This window comes from Mustela nivalis, assembly GCF_964662115.1.
Source record: "Mustela nivalis genome assembly, chromosome: 5".
Classification (NCBI taxonomy): Eukaryota; Metazoa; Chordata; class Mammalia; order Carnivora; family Mustelidae; genus Mustela; species Mustela nivalis.
The window spans coordinates 155297840-155314465 of NC_139024.1; the positions used below are offsets into that span (position 1 = coordinate 155297840).

The 16626-nt window shown below is 48.6% G+C and overlaps 4 protein-coding genes across 4 annotated transcripts; 2 read left to right on the forward strand and 2 right to left on the reverse strand.

Moving 5' to 3' along the window:
• Nucleotides 1-4801: 4801 nt before the first annotated feature.
• On the reverse strand, nucleotides 4802-6825 carry H1-1 (H1.1 linker histone, cluster member). The gene has a single exon (XM_082731530.1). The coding sequence runs from the start codon at nucleotides 5667-5669 to the stop codon at nucleotides 5037-5039; it is 633 nt and encodes a 210-aa protein (XP_082587656.1). The 5' UTR covers nucleotides 5670-6825; the 3' UTR covers nucleotides 4802-5036.
• Nucleotides 6826-8009: 1184 nt separating this feature from the next.
• H3C1 (H3 clustered histone 1) lies at nucleotides 8010-9532 on the forward strand. The gene has a single exon (XM_082731535.1). It carries the CDS (start codon nucleotides 8036-8038, stop codon nucleotides 8444-8446), a length of 411 nt encoding a protein of 136 aa, XP_082587661.1. The 5' UTR covers nucleotides 8010-8035; the 3' UTR covers nucleotides 8447-9532.
• Nucleotides 9241-9736, forward strand: LOC309865300 (histone H4; the record flags this gene model as incomplete). Its single annotated transcript, XM_082731567.1, has 1 exon — nucleotides 9241-9736. One exon carries the CDS (start codon nucleotides 9241-9243, stop codon nucleotides 9550-9552), a length of 312 nt encoding a protein of 103 aa, XP_082587693.1. The 3' UTR covers nucleotides 9553-9736.
• Nucleotides 9737-15413: 5677 nt separating this feature from the next.
• Nucleotides 15414-15854, reverse strand: LOC309865295 (histone H4). Its single transcript, XM_082731562.1, has one exon. The coding sequence runs from the start codon at nucleotides 15798-15800 to the stop codon at nucleotides 15489-15491; it is 312 nt and encodes a 103-aa protein (XP_082587688.1). The 5' UTR covers nucleotides 15801-15854; the 3' UTR covers nucleotides 15414-15488.
• Between the last annotated feature and the right edge of the window lie 772 nt (nucleotides 15855-16626).

Sequence of the window (16626 nt, forward strand, 5' to 3'; positions counted from 1 at the left end):
GGCGACTGGTGAGATCAACAATGGCGCACACGCGATGGGATCCTGGGGGAGCTACTGGGCCAGCACTGTCCTCGGTCACCACGTAGTAGGTAATACTTGTTTAACCTAGTTCTGTTTTTCTTTTTTTTTTTTTTTTTCTTAAGATTATTTATTTGACAGAGAGAGAGAACACAAGTAGGCAGAGAGGCAGGCAGAGAGTGAGGGGGAAGCAGGCTTCCCAGTGAGCAGAGAGCCCGATGCAGGGCTCGATCCCAGGACCCTGAAAATCATGACCTGAGCCAAAGGCAGAGGCTTAACCCACTGAGCCACCCAAGTGCCCAATCTAGTTCTGTTTTTGTCCACAGAGTAATTTTACCCCTTAGATTTGCACGTACACATTGTCAAAGGTCTGAAGAATAAGTCATAGTGTAAAGAATAGAACTCACCCCCCGCCCCCCAACGTTCCTCCTTTTCCTTTGGGCACATAGCACGCGCAACCTGCAGCATCCAGATGCGAGATTTCCCCTCTGCTCTTTTTCCCATTTGTGAGCAAATGTAGGACTTATACAGAGCCAAGGTCATGAATTGTCCTCAGTACTTTAAAGGGCCTGCACTGATCACCCATCAGTCCTGGAATCCTGTGACTCCTGTGCTTTGCGCATCTCTTTTCTTTCCTTTCAAAAGTCCCCACAGGCAAAAATAATGCAATCAATTAGTAAATAATAGAATTTGTATGTCACCTCTTACCCATCTGTTTCTAGAAAACCTGGGACAAGGAGATGGATTTCAAGTCTCTCTACTCTCTTATACAGATGTTAGATCTGATTCTGTGGTCAGAACATCAAAACAGCAGATTCTTGGGATTGTGAAAAAACCATAAAGGAGCATCTTAACACTAGTTTTCAGATTTGTGACCCCAATAAGATACACAGTCTTCTTCGTGACCCAGCGCAAACATACTTATGCCTAACGACGTAAGGGCCCCCAACCTAAATCCCAGGAAGCCTTATCTACCTTTACAGGTTGGCACGCTCTAAGATGTTCTCATCTCTTCCTGACAGTCCATGAAAATCACTGCTCTAATGCAACTTTTACATTAGCAAATGGAAGCACAGAGAATAGTCGCTCGGTTTTATCAGTGATAAATGGTCAGGACTAGCTATCCTCTGCCCTTGATGTTTAATGCCTCAGGACAATATTTTCCCCTTTATACCTTTCTCTACCAAGGTCTCCTCTTGCTGACCTCACCCAGGTTCATGGCTTTACTTGCCATCCATATACCAATGATTCCCAAATTTATACTTCTAGCTGAATTCAATTCCATCCTCCCCAAAACTATTCTCAAAGCTAGCAGTAACCTCCATACTACTGATCTACTTACTGATCTACATAATTACTTAACTAGTCTCAGGCCTGTACTCAGTTCAGTCAATCAGCAGCATTTGAATCCAGTTGCTAACACCGCATCCAGCTGGTAATCTCAGGGACTCAGAATTTTGATGGGGGAGCAAAAGGCTGGCTAAGGACAAAGCAGAAGCTGGCACCCTACTCCCCTCCCCCACCTTTGTGACATCTGTGACAGTCCTCAGGCCCTCCTGGCTGCCCTAAAGGAAGAACCAATAGCTAACTTGTAGAGATCACAATCTTGCAAGACCTGAGACTCCTTCCGCTTAAAAATGTCCTAGTGATTTACAAGAAAGAGGCTTTCTTACCAACAGCCTAACTTCCAGAGACCCAGAGCTCAGTTCCTGAAGCCCTAACATTGCCCTCCCCTCCCTAAAATGGAAGGAGACGGAGGTGAAAGGAAATGTCAATCAAGCTGAATTTCTTCTAAACCGAAAGCTCACCGACAAGGACATGTAACAGCAGAAATGTGGCATTCCACCAGGAAGCTCCCAACTGGTACCTCATTAGAGAAAGCAAACAAAACACCGCTTGGCTTGACAATAACCAGGCCTCCAATATCCTGAAAGTTTTTACCGTGTCAGCCCTTCTGAACACCCCCTTTGTCCTCACCTCCCCAACTCCCCAATATATAATCACCACTCCTTGGGGTACAAGGCAGCAGCTCTTTCTGCCCACGGGCCTGTCCCCGCACTTTAATAAAATCACCTTTTTGCACAAGAGACGTCTTAAGAATTCTTTCGTGGTCGTCGGCTCCAGGCTCCAGACCTCCCTTATATTCTAAACTTCATCAATTTGACTTGCCCTCCTCTAGCTCTACCTCAGCTCACTTGCTTCTCTCCTATTCGACCACCTTAGAAAAACACACATCTTTTTCTAGTTCATTCTTTCAGTCACATTGAGTTTGAAGAAAATTATATATCAATATAATTAAAATCTAAAAGCTATTGAAAAATTTTCAAACAGCAAACTTTGATGGTATTTAAAATAATGAAGATGCCAAAAATTAACAAATATCCCAAAGGACAAACAATAGCTTAAAACTAAAAACTAGGGGCGCCTGGGTGGCTCAGTGGGTTAAGCCGCTGCCTTCGGCTCAGGTCATGATCTCAGGGTCCTGGGATCGAGTCCCACATCGGGCTCTCTGCTCGGCGGGGAGCCTGCTTCCCTCTCTCTCTCTCTCTCTGCCAGCCTCTCTACCTACCTGTGATCTCTCTCTGTCAAATAAATAAATAAAATCTTAAAAAACAAAAAACAAAAAACAAAAAAAAACGCTAAAAACTAAAGAGGAATTCCTACTAAATTATTTACTTTGGAAATTCTTAGCAAATGCAGTACAAAAGGGAAATAAAATGCTTGGTGTTCACATCAAGGAAGGTAGAAAAGCCAATAAAAGTTATTTTGGTGATGACTAGGAAAAACTCAAGGGGCTTTATTCTAAAAAGTAGCAAGAAGCGGGAATATAGAAATTGGTAAATTCACTGGATACAATAGATCAATACATTTCCTCCTTCCTAGCAATTGAGTCCTATAAAAAGGAAACGAGGGCCTTCCATTCACACTAGAAACAAGCATATAAGTTAATAAGGAAACATGACTTATACAGAGAGATCAGTAGAAGAAATTCCATTTGAGACTTTAATAACAGAGGATATACAGTGGGAGGAGGGGATGGATTATTTAATAAATTGTGTTAGAACAACAGGCCGTCTATCTGGGAGAATATAAACTCGGATTCTATAAAAGTGCATAAAGTTTTAGATGGGTTAGAGACTAAAATAATTTTAGGAAGCAATTTTGAGAGGAAAACCTAGGCTGTTCAGTTTCTTAACCAAGAATGGAAATCTAGAAGCTTTATAAGTTTCTAACATTTAATATTTGGAATTTTATATAGATATCTATAATATATTTAAATGGAAAATTTACCATAAACAAAATATAGTAAAAAAAAAAAAAAATGCCAAAAAGTAGAAAACTATCTGCCACAGAGGTGATAAGTAGTTCACTACTATATAAAAAAACCACAATGGGACAAGAAAGACAAACTGCCCAATGAAAAAAATTAGCAAAGGGATAAGCCTGCATTCTCTGAAAAGTGTATTCAAATGACCAATAAACCTAAAGAAAGGATATATACAAATAACCGTGATCATGCCCATCAAAGTGACAATATGAAATAATCTTCCACCATTTAGACTGGCAAAAATTGAGACCACACCTTGATGGCCAGAATGGGTGGGGGGAACTATTTTCAGGACATGTCAGCACCAACTGAAATATAAAATGCACTCTGATCTAGCAATTTCAGTGCTGGAATTCCATTGCACTGCACCACAGTCAGCAACCGTAAATGTTAACAAGTGTCAATGCTTACCAACAGGAAATGGACGAATAGCTTGTTACTCCATGTGAAGGACATTAAAAACAGAATTTGACTTGAAAGAATTTTCAAAAGGTTTCAAGAAGGAATGTGTATAAAGCTACCGTTTTGTAATTAGCTCTCACTGAAAACCAGATGAACCATCGTACATGTATATGATAGGTGCTCCTAGATGACTGAGTTCAAAGAAAACATTAAATAGCTACGTGCCTGCGTGGAGCAGAGATGGGAAATGCCTGCACGGCAGACATCGGATAGTGGGAGACCAGCAAGAGAGGAGGAAAATATCACCTGAAAAATGGAACAAAGAGTATGCAGGGGCGTGTGTAAAAAATAAGGCTTTACAACCAATTGAGCTGATTAGTAACCCTGGCTCACCATATGTTGTTTTCTCCTCGGAGGTGAAAGACGTGATTAAAATCTGCATCCTAGAATTAAATTTTAAAAGCCTAAAGAGACAGTTCTGCAAAAGTGTCCTTTCCTACCTAACATGGTAGCCCCACCAGAATGGGAAACCCTGGGGACGATAAAATATGCTCTTAGGTACAGAGTGGATTTGCAAATATTACCCAATCAGGGCAGTTTTGTTTCCTATATCTACAGAAGCCGGGTAAGGGGCTTTGGGGCTTAGTCTCCCCAACTTCGTCGCAGTCAAGCTTCGTTGTGACCAGCGCTAGATACTTGTGGCAGTGCACAACCCGACCCGCGCGAAGGCGCCGCGCCCGCAAAAGCCATCCACACCAAAGCTCGTCACCATCATGCCCAAGGACATCAGCTGGCGCGCCGCATTTGCAGAGGTTGTAGCCAAGCATTCGGTTTCAGTGGTTACCCCAGGAGCACTTCTCAGAGGAGCCCAAGTCCATAAAAGGCCGCTTAAAACACTATTGTCCCAAATACCGCAGGGCTCGGCTGTTAACCCAACTGCTTCCAGCTGGGGCCGCGTGGAGGAAAAGGTGTGGATTACAGCCCAGCCGGGGACCATTAGCTCCCCAGGTACTGCCGACACGGTTAACTAGGCGAGAAAGCACAGTAGGCCGCTGGTTGCCAAACCTTTAAGTGTCGCCTAGGAAGGTTAGGCACATCAGCGAGAATACAGGAGGTCTCTAAGAAATCTAGGTGTGGGGTAAGGATTAGCCCAAAACCGTCCTCGCAAGTGGGTGGCAACTCCACGTGGGAGCCGAGATACACGCCGTACTAAAGCTCTTTCCCCTGAAATATGTTGGTGGCTCTTAAAAGAGCCGTTGGGTTACTGGAACAAGTTCCAACTGCAACTCTACTTTTTCTTGGGTGCGGCCTTTTTGGGCTTCGCAGCCGTCTTTGGCTTGGTCACCTTCGCCTTGGCCGCTTTGGGCTTCACAGCCTTGGCTTTGGCGGGGCTCTTGGCTACTTTCTTGGGCTTCTTGGGACTCTTGGACGGCTTCTTGGCCACAGCCGGTTTTTTGGCCTTTTTCGGAGTCTTGACCGCCTTTTTAGTAGCCGCTGTGACCTTTTTAGGTTTCTTAGAAGCGCCCGTCACCTTGGCTTTCGCCACTTTTGGTGGGTTGGCCTTGGCCTCGCCGGAGGCCGCCTTCTTGTTGAGCTTGAAGGAGCCCGAGGCGCCGGTGCCCTTGGTCTGTACCAGGGTGCCCTTGCTCACTAGGCTCTTGAGGCCCAGCTTGATGCGGCTGTTGTTCTTCTCCACATCGTAGCCGGCGGCCGCCAGCGCCTTCTTGAGCGCCGCCAGGGACACGCCGCCGCGCTCCTTAGAAGAGGACACCGCCTGCACGAGCAGCTCCGACACCGAGGGGCCCACGGACTTCTTGGCGGTAGCCGCTGCCTTAGCCGGCTTCTTGGCTTTCTTGCCGACAGCCGCGGGCTTCTCGGGGGGAGCGGAGGTGGCCGGAGCGGGCGGCGCGGTCTCGGACATGGTGAGAGCGGAGCGCACCGAGCAAACTACCAGGACCTGACTGAGCAGGAAGACGCCGGCGGCCCCGGCGCGCCGTATTTATAGCGCGGGGCCGTGCTGTGATTGGTGCTCGCCCGCGCCCGCCTCTCGCCCCCTAGCGCCCTCCGCGCCACCGCCCTCGGCGCGGCCCCGCGGGGACCTTGCGGCGGCTCCCCGGTCGCCTCCAGCAGACCGCTCTTCTGGGCGGGCAGGGGTCGGGCTCCGCAGCCCGGTAACGCCGGTGGCTGCCACCGTCCTTTGCAAAACAAGCCTTTTCTTGCGGGGCGGAGGAAGAGCTGTTTGTCCGGGAGGCACCCAGACAGGAGTCCCGGGCGGTGGCCGGAGGGGCGTGCGTTCCCAGCCGGTGGCGAACGTGAAATGGCCGGGGAGGGGGAAGAGGCCGGGGGCCAGCCCTCGTCAGCGCCGCTGCCTTTCCCGGCGACGCCGAAGAGGGACACCCCTGGTCAGGACCTTTTCTGCGTTTTGGTTTCACGAGCGCACAGTTAGACCCTCCTGCAAGTGCAGAACAAGCTGTGGCCACCGTCCCGTGCGCTGGACCCGCCCCCGAGGCCTTCCCGGTCTTCCCGCGTGCCCCGGCGCGGCCGACTGGCTACCCTGGGCGCTGTCGCGCTCTTTCCCCGCAGGGCAGCTCCCAACCCCGCCCACGAGGGGCGTTCGGGAGGCGCCGGCCGGACTCCACGCTCCCCCTCCCTTGCGCCTCAGGGCGACAGCCAGAGGGCACGGCTCCCGTGACTTCTGCGGGGAGCCCTCCTGTGACTTCTTTGTGGTTGTACGGGGCATTTAGACGCGTCAGCAGGGCTCCGGTGATTCCCCAGTGCGAATCAAAGGAGAGAATAAAATGCTTTTTCCAGGGCCGCGCCCGGGAGCCCACACACCCCGCCACAGGCTCGGGGACGTCGCCTCCTGGGGGCCGAGAGAAGGCAGTGACGTCTCCTTCCCGCGCCGCGCTCCTGACGTTCTCAAACAAGTCCGCGCGGCCCAAGTAACGCGAGCTTCCCGGTTTCTCCCGAATATCCGCTGGCCCGAGTACTAGCTGGCGGCCGTGAACATCTGGGAATCAAACCTTTCTTAGTGTAATAAACGGGGACTCTAATTAAACGCAGCTTTTTAAAAGGAAACACTTGTTTCGGGGATTTCTTACCGTTCCAGCCTCCTGCGAATCCATTGGATTAAATAGGCTTCAAATAAAATACGAACAGTCCACCCAGAGGAAGGATGCTAGATTTCTTACTGGCTGTTCAGTATAAAAGTACTCAACCAATGAAAAGGTAGAATCTCGCCTACCTACTCTTACAAAACGGTCACATTTGGTGTTTTTAAGCTCGAAAAATTTTAAGAACTATAAGGTTAGGTCTTGGCAATGAGAAGTTGGCCCTTCTTGTGTCTGGGAATCCTGTTGATTGCGCTGAGTACACGCCTGCTCCGCAAAATTCAGAGAGGTTGGTACTGGAGAATTTAGTCACTGATATTTTACATCTGGCAGAATATACTCTAGACGTGAGAAAATATAAGATCCAGAAAGCTCCAAGTTTAGAAGTCAGCATTAGTATTTAACAGAGGTAAAATGGGATTGGGAGGGAGACAAACCATAAGTGACTCTTAATCTCACAAAACAAACTGAGGGTTGCTGGGGGGAGGGGGTTGGGAGAAGGGGGTGGGGCTTTGGACATTGGGGAGGGTATGTGCTGCGGTGAGTGCTGTGAAGTGTGTAAACCTGGCGATTCACAGACCTGTACCTCTGGGGATAAAAATATAGTGTATGTTTATAAAAAATTAAAAATATATTTAACAGAGGTGCCCGATTACTGGGAATATTTCTGTAAACTCCAGTGTAATTTTACTATGGTTCAGTTAGGATTCAAAGGAGTTCCTTCATGTAAGCATTATAAAGGGATCTCATTTTTGAAAAAGGTTTCAGAAACTTATAATATGATAGGGGATTGTTGGGGTTATTGAAAAGGGAGAAAAAAGAGTACATTATCGGGGGCAATATTTCTCAAATTTCTCCCCCAAAACTACAGAAATATAGAGTTTTGAACTACAGTACCAACGAAGTAAATGTTTAGCTTTTCGAAAAGGTAATGTTCAAAGCACTGTATCCAGACTACGAAAATCAGATGTGAAAGGAACAAAAACCTGAAGAAACGGGATAACGTGATAGCCAATGAAATTGCGCCGATGTTGGAAAGCTAAAAGATAGACCAATCAGCCTGTAACCTTATACGTCAGCATTTTCCTCATCCAATCACTACACTTTGCGTCCTATAAATATTGGCAGGCATTCTAGTGCAGTGTGTTGGTGAGAGCGCGGTGTTTCTGTTCCTACTATGGCCCGCACGAAGCAGACGGCGCGCAAGTCGACCGGCGGCAAGGCCCCGCGCAAGCAGCTGGCCACCAAGGCGGCCCGCAAGAGCGCGCCGGCCACGGGCGGCGTGAAGAAGCCGCACCGCTACCGGCCCGGCACGGTGGCCCTGCGCGAGATCCGGCGCTACCAGAAGTCCACCGAGCTGCTGATCCGCAAGCTGCCGTTCCAGCGGCTGGTGCGCGAGATCGCGCAGGACTTCAAGACCGACCTGCGCTTCCAGAGCTCGGCCGTCATGGCGCTGCAGGAGGCGTGCGAGGCCTACCTGGTGGGGCTCTTCGAGGACACCAACCTGTGCGCCATCCACGCCAAGCGCGTCACCATCATGCCCAAGGACATCCAGCTGGCGCGCCGCATCCGCGGCGAGAGGGCGTAAGACGCTACCGTTTTTTTTTTTAAACTTCAGCCAAAGGCTCTTTTCAGAGCCACCCACGTTTTCAACTAAAGTGGCTGTAAAATAACTACCAACGAAACAGTTGACTGGGAGTAGCTATGCACTTAGAAAGAAGGGATATCGGTTGGCAACACTAGAGTGGGTTACAGATCCTTATTGCTGCGTAAGACATCCCCGGTGTATGCACACAAAAATAACCCTTTACAAGGTTAGAAGATACTGTTCATCGAGGTCCTAAGGAACCGTCAGCGTCTCAAGAGGGGCATGAAACAGTTGGCTATTTGAAGGGCATTAAATGGGGCCTCCTGAGCATTTCTAAAACGAACAGGAATAGAGGAATTTCATCACAGGTATTAGAAGTAAAACACCTGAAAGAAATCTGGCTTATCACTAAACTACTCAATTTATATTTCTTTGACCTTGATATTTTTGCCATTACTGAAATTACTGCAAAACAAGCATTTTTATGTAAGTATTCTATTAGATTATTTTTTGAATCCTACATGAGTTTACCATAAACCTAGTTCCTTAGAACAAGATAGTCCAATTATGGGAGTAAAGACCAATGGTCAAGCTGCGTTCTGCACCCGCCCTCCCGGAGTGTCTGGGGCCTGGAGGCGGGACTAAGGGAGGGGACTGCTGGCGTCATATTTCCCGCCTGCGCTCTTTCTATTCTTTACATCTGCAGGGGGTGGGGTTGGGAGGAGGGACGTCTTATATAAGGACCAGCTCTCGCTTGCTTTGTCACTTGCTGTGGGTTTGCTTTTCTGGAAGCCATGTCTGGTCGCGGCAAGGGCGGGAAGGGCCTGGGCAAAGGGGGCGCCAAGCGCCACCGCAAGGTGCTGCGCGACAACATCCAGGGCATCACCAAGCCCGCCATCCGGCGGCTGGCCCGGCGCGGCGGCGTCAAGCGCATCTCCGGCCTCATCTACGAGGAGACCCGCGGGGTGCTCAAGGTGTTCCTGGAGAACGTGATCCGCGACGCCGTCACCTACACGGAGCACGCCAAGCGCAAGACGGTCACGGCCATGGACGTGGTCTACGCGCTCAAGCGCCAGGGCCGCACCCTCTACGGCTTCGGGGGCTAAGCTCTGATTCCACCACCAGGAAATTGCATTTCGCCATCAAAGGCCCTTTTCAGGGCCACCCAAACATTCAGAAAAAGAGCTGACCTGATACACTCCATTGGCTAAAATGAGCAGTTGAGATTTAATGACCGAATTATGTGGGATTGCGGGATTTTTAAAAGTAAAGCTCCGTGCAACATCCGATTACACCAAAGGGCCTCCCTTAGCTGAGCCGTACTTAATTGCTCCTCTGTCCACATTGACTGCATTACACGTAAAAGGGATGATACTCCTAACTCAAAAGTGGGGAAACCAAGTAGAGCAAGGAACTTGCAAGGATTTCTAGGAACAAAGAGGAACATTGTCCAATCAGCAGGTCCCATCCGTGTTTGTCAACCAATCAGAACTGATGATCTCATGTGCACCTCACCCAACCCCCCCAACCTCCCAGGCGAGCCAGACTGGGGGATGGGAAGGTTGGCCAGAAACCCCAAAGCCCTGTGTAAGGAATTTGTGGGATTTATCATTTTGTGCATTACGAAGTAGACTCAGACCTGCAAGTGTCCTTCAATTGGGTCTCGAGGACAGTAGAGGTTTCACCACTAACAAACTCCAAAAAATAGTCTTTGGAAACCGGCAGGGGAGAAACGAGATTCAGGCTGCCAGAAAACCCAGGGCACTGGATTCGGGGGAAAGTAACATCTGGTTTATGGGGGAAAGTGCCTCTTTCACTGTCAGCAGAGCCCGTCTGAATTCGCCATACTTTTCCTCCCTTCACAGAGAAATGGAAATTAGGGCGGCTAATTTGGAATGAATTTTATGGTGCATAAACTATATTTCAATAAAACTGAGTGAGTGCGATAGAACCTGTGAGCTGGCCACAAGCTCAGTATGTCAGCTTCAGCCGGTGTCTCTCCTAGCTTTTGGGGGCCCCCTTTGCACCTGATAACTGTCCTCCAAGATTTCTTGGGGAATGATAAAAGTACCTAGTCTGGCCTAATTTAAATTGACAATGAGGAGAATTCAGAGCCGCATCCTGGATGGCCAGAGGAGCAACATGGGCCTGGTTGGGAGAGCGGTCATTTTATGTTCTCCCTAGCTGGTGTTCCTTCAAGAGATATTTTTTGACCTCATGTAATGTGCCAGGTACTCTTATAGGCAGTGGGGTACCTCTGTAAGCAAATCAACAGAATTCCCCGTTGTGGATCCAGAGTATACGTAGAGAGATGTGTGGATACAGATTTTCTACGTGAGAGGGGAGCGGTAGTTGCTACAATAGACAGGACGAGCTTCTGTGATGGCAGGCCTGGAATCTTTATTAACAGCTTTGTAGATAGTACCATGTCCATTTTAGTCATGCTCACTGCCCTGGGGGAACGCCTCTGAGCCTTCTTCAGCCTTAACACTCATGAAAGCCTTTTCAAAACAAAGGTAACGCCGCCTATCTGCCACTGGCATCATTCCTCAGATCTAGAGGAAAAACTGCCATATGGATTGATTCGGGCAGAGGTAAATAAAAGAACAGTACATGGAGAATCAATTGTGGCAACACTCTGGTGGGCCTAGGGTCTGACGTAGAAAATTCATGCACGCATTCATTCAGCTGATGGGGTTCAGGACATGCGATCCCCTAATAAGCCTCCTTGGCATATTAAATATATTAAACTCTAAGGAGATTAAGCTTCAGAAGCAGGAAATTCACCCTGACATTCCCTCTGCCCCACATCAACCCCCACTTCTTTCTTTTTCCAAGAAACCAAAGATAAATCTTTTATCTGAAAGGTACCCTCCTGTACCAGGAGGAAGAAAAAAATCCTTATCACCAGAGATGAGGAACTCAGGGTTGAGAAGTGTCTATGAACAAACCTTTTAACTTCTTTACCATTTGCTACTTCTAGTCCAAACCGCTTTGTCTTTTCACTTCTTCAGAAAGGTATTCTTTGTCTAACAGATATAAAAGCTTCCTGCTCTGTTCATTTCCTTGAACCTCATATCTTTGTGGGGCTCCTGTGCATATGCACATAATTTAATTTGGTTTTCTTCTGTTACCTTATCTTTTTATTACAAGGAGATCTGTTAAGAATTTAGAAGGATAGAAGGAAAAATACTTTTCCTCTCCCCACACAACAAGCCTTCAGAGACTACCTATTAGCTGTCAGCCCTGTTCTAGGTGCTAGGGACAAGTCAGGGACAAAATAAAGTCCCTGCTCTCAGAGAATTATATTCTAGTTGTGGGAGACAGAACAATTAAACATATATTGATACATGTGGGGATGCATATACTATTTTAAAGAATGAGCAGAAATGGGTATTACTTTACATAAGGCGGTCTGGAAAGTTCTCTTTCATAAGAGGGTGTTTGAGCAGAGACCTGAATGAAATGAAGTCTGCAGCCATCCAGGGACAGGTAGCAGAATATGCTACACAAAAACTGACTCGGACCTAAAGATCAAAGGCACTTGAAAAACAACAGATGCCAGAAGGCACACTGACCTCTCCTTTTTCTTCCTGAAAGCAGGAGAGAAATTCCCCATATGGAAGATGTCACCCTTATATGACGAGGAAAGTAACATTTTTCTCACCTTGGGTGAGGGGTTGAGGCCAGGAGAAATCTGTACAAACAAACCTTGTAAACTAACACTTATCTTCCTAGTTACATTCCCACAACTCACTATCCTAGCCCCAGCCTCCTTGCCTTGTTGTGTTTTCAGTTCACTACGCTTTGTCCAGCTCAGTACAGAAGTGTTCAACTCTAACTGCTTCTTTGGGTCTTCATTTCCTTAGGAGTGCACCTTTGTCATGGAAAGCATATTGGCGTACAATAATGTCTCTTTCTACATATAAAAAAACATATATGTATTTATATAAATGTAAACGAATTGTATGCTTTTCTACTGTTAGTTTGTTTTATGTTATTTTAATTCTTAGGGCAGAAGTAAAATCCTCCCCATGTACCAGAATAAGATACTTCTAGGAAGTCAGAGAAATACATACAAGGGCTCCGAGACTGGAACATGCTTGGTCTGTTCTGCAAACAGCAAAAAGGTCAGTGAAGACAAAGAAATGTGATAGCAAGTGAGATCAGAGGGTGGCCAGGGCCCAGAGCATGTGAAGCCATCTAGGCAGGGAGACAAACTCAACCTGTTTGCCTGGGACTTTCTCCAAGTTGTAGCATTGAACGTCCCACATCCCCAGCAACCCTTCAAACTCAGACAAACTAGAATTATTGGCTACCTTCCTTATAGGCTGGGATGAAGAGGGAAAATCACTGGAATGTTCTGAGTGTGAAACAACTTTTGAAATGATCACTCTTGTTGCTGGACTGAGAAAAAAACTAGCTATCAAAAGTGGAAATAGAAAGACTAGTTAGGAGTCATTATGGTCATCTGGACAATAGGTGAGTGTGGCTTGCCCTGAAGTAGCAGCACAGGATGTAGTGAAAGGTCCTTTCATTGATTTGTAACAGAGATGACTGGGTTGGATAAAAGTTGTAAGAGAAAGAGCTCCAACAGGATTGCAAGATTTCTCAGATGAGCCGCTACAAGAATGGAGTTCCATTTATTGAGGTGGGGAACACTGGAGAAAGAATAGATTTGGTGTTTATGTGTTAAGATATCTAATTTGGAAAAATCAAGTTTGAGATGTCCATTAGACACTCAAGTAGATACATCAAATATGCAACTGGATATGTGGCAAGTTTCCTTATGAAGCTTGAAGTGGGTGGAATGAACTGAGAAAAGTTTAGAGGTGATTAAAGTCTAACACAGCCATTGTTTCTAAAAACAGCCATTGTGATTGAGAAACATACAGAAGCAGACACCATCATAGGCATTGTCACTACAACCTGACCTGACACTTAGGGCTAGGTCATGGAGTTTTCCTGTTGAGCATAAACCATTACACAGAACACAGAACATATCAAGATCAAGGTCATACCAAGATCAGAGAAGGGGCCCAAGAAGTGAGCCATAGGTACTTGAGCACATACTGGAATAGACTTTCCCTTTTCTTTAGTAGGGCTGTATAGTATTTCATTTGTTATGGGCTGTTTGTATTCCTCACATATTCACGTGTTGACATTTAAATCCCCTATATGATGGTGTTAGGAGTTCTGGCCCTTCAGTAGTGATTAGGCCCCGAGAATGGAGCACTCACGAATGTAATTAGTGCCCTTCATAAATGAGAGACTTCAGAAAGCTCTCTGGCCCTCCGTCTGCCATGTGAGGACACAGCAAGACAAGTCTACGAACCCGGAACGGGGTGGGGGGCTCACCAGACACCAAATCTTGTCTGAAACTGCCAGTGCCTTAATCTTGGACTCCCAGCCTTGAGAAATCAGTTTGTTGTTTAAGGCAGTCTGTGGCATTTTCCTTATAGCAGCCTGAACTAAGACAGGGTTTCTGGTGGCAATTTACATTTCTGCTCATTTACTATTACAATGCATTGCAATAAATGGTGTTTGAATTCTTACTGATGGGATACAGACTCATTTATAGGCTGTTGATTCCCAAATTTTCCTCTAAACCAGACCTCTCACTTGAACTCGAGAAACTGTTCCAACTGCCTATTCGGTATCTTGTGTCGGAGAACATATTAGAGTAACTTGCTTTAAACAGTCATCAATAGGGGCGCCTGGGTGGCTCAGTGGGTTAAAGCCTCTGCCTTCGGCTCAGGTCGTGATCAGGGTTCTGGAATCGAGCCCCACATCGGGCTCTCTGCTCTGCAGGGAGCCTGCTTCCTCCTCTCTCTCTGCCTACCTCTCTGCCTACCTGTGATCTCTGTCTGTCAAATAAATAAATAAAATCTTTAAAAAAAAAAAAGTCATCAATAGATTTTTCAAGAATTAAAGATGCTATCACGTGCCTGATTTATCAATGAGGGCATACTAGAAAAACTTTATTTTTTAAGTTTACGGTTTTGAATGAAGCTTTCAAGAATGCTCGAAAAGTGTTTTGAGGGACACCTGGGTGGCTCAGTCGGTTAAGCGTTTGCTTGCGGCTCACGTGAACCCGAAAACCTTACCATGTACAGGAGGCGGAAGAGGACCTGGGCGGAGGGACGAAGACGGAAGGTGCAGGACAGTCGCGTGAGAGCCGGTGACCTCAAAGGACGGAGCTCCTTCCTTAAGCCCTCAAGGTGGGGCGCTGCCGGAGACCCTAGGGGGTCCGAGCAGCAGAGACCTGAATCCGAACAGATCCCCTCCGTCCACTAAATGGCACTTTCCAGACCCGCTTAGGCAGGGGCGGAGGGAGGACCCGGGGCTCGAGAATGGCGAGGCCCCTAGAAACCTGCGACCCCCGGCTGCGGCCTCACAGGTTCCAGCTCCGGGGCACCGGCGACGGCCCGCGGGGACCTGACGCCAGGGGACGCTCCGCTCTCCTCACACCGTCCAGGGAGGCGACACGCTAGGAGCGAACGTCCGGCGTCTCTCCGGTCGTGCATTTTAAACCACCTGGCTGCCTGGGAGGCGGGGGCGGCCTCTTCCAGAGACAGGGATTTACCGAACCTCCCCAGGCGAGCGAGCTGGGCGGCCGCTGAAGCCGTGCCGCTACCCGAATCGCTCCGGACAGGAGGCATGGGTCGTCGTTTCACTCCTTCCACGGGAAACAGGCGGCAAACCTGCGGGAAGAGCGGAGGTCGGGCCCCGCATCTCTCCCGGGAAGCCTGGGGCCCGCGTCGCCTCTCCATTGGCTTCCCTCGGGCCACCCCTGGCCCTGATTGGCACGGACCCCGCGCGCGCGCCGTACGGCCAGCTCATTGGTCGAGCTAGCATCCGGCGGCCAACGCACCGCCCTGGCTCGTTTACACCGGAACCCAAGACCCCAAGCACCGGGAAAACGCAGTAGGTACCAGAATCAGGAAGCACAAAACGCGTACAGCTCTTCTGGAAACAAAGTGGGCGGCCCTGAAAAGGGCCTTTAGAGAGATTTGAAGAATAAATGAATCCGGGGAAAATTTTAACCGCCGAAGCCATAGAGAGTGCGGCCCTGGCGCTTGAGCGCGTAGACCACGTCCATGGCCGTGACCGTCTTGCGCTTGGCGTGCTCCGTGTAGGTGACGGCGTCGCGGATCACGTTCTCCAGGAACACCTTGAGCACCCCGCGGGTCTCCTCGTAGATGAGGCCGGAGATGCGCTTGACGCCGCCGCGCCGGGCCAGCCGCCGGATGGCGGGCTTGGTGATGCCCTGGATGTTGTCGCGCAGCACCTTGCGGTGGCGCTTGGCGCCGCCCTTGCCCAGGCCCTTCCCGCCCTTGCCGCGACCAGACATATCGACCTAAAAGCTCTGTGCGAGTTCCACACAGCGATGGCCCTTCGCCTCCGTCAGCGCCAATTATAAGCAGAAGTCGGACCTAGTTGAAGACTGACAGCGCGGGCGGGCCCCAAGGCCCCGCCCCCACCACGACTCCTCCCACCTCTGGGCGGAGCTCCGAGGACTGTGTGAGGGAGGGAGCAAGGTCGCGTGGAAGGTCTGGCTTCTCCTGAGCCGGTTCGTACTGGTGTCTGCGGGAATCTCCCCCATGAAAACGTTACTAGGGGCTTCAGTTTACAACAAAGGACTGCCTTCTCTCATTGAGAAGGGGAATGATTGTTGGCTGGGAAGGGAACCCTAAGGTGTCACCCCGAAACAGGAGTGTAGGGGTTCAGGACATACCGTCTCAAAATAGGCCTCTTCGGTATGGAGGGCAGCAGAAGACGTCCCCCAACCCCCCAACCAAATGCGCCTCTTTGTCTAAGGACTGTATGCGAGCAGATGATTTTTAAGAAACACCGACACGGGAGAATCTCTAAAATCTTCCTAATGGGACATTTTAACATTCATGAAGGAGACCTCAACCTCTAAGTGTCGCCCTCTCTGCAGTAGTGATGAAGTCCCAGAACCTAAGTCAGGTTCGGTTGGGTGGGGTTCGGAGCTGACAACTAAAGAAAGAATTCTTAAGACATCTTTGGTGCAAAATGGTGGTTTATTAAAGCACGGGGACAGAACCCGTGGGCAGGAAGAGCTGCTGCCCCAGGTTGTGAGGAGTGGCTGGTTATATACACAGGAGTTGGGTAGGTGAGGACAAAGGGGTGTTCAGAAGGGCTATTGGGGCAAA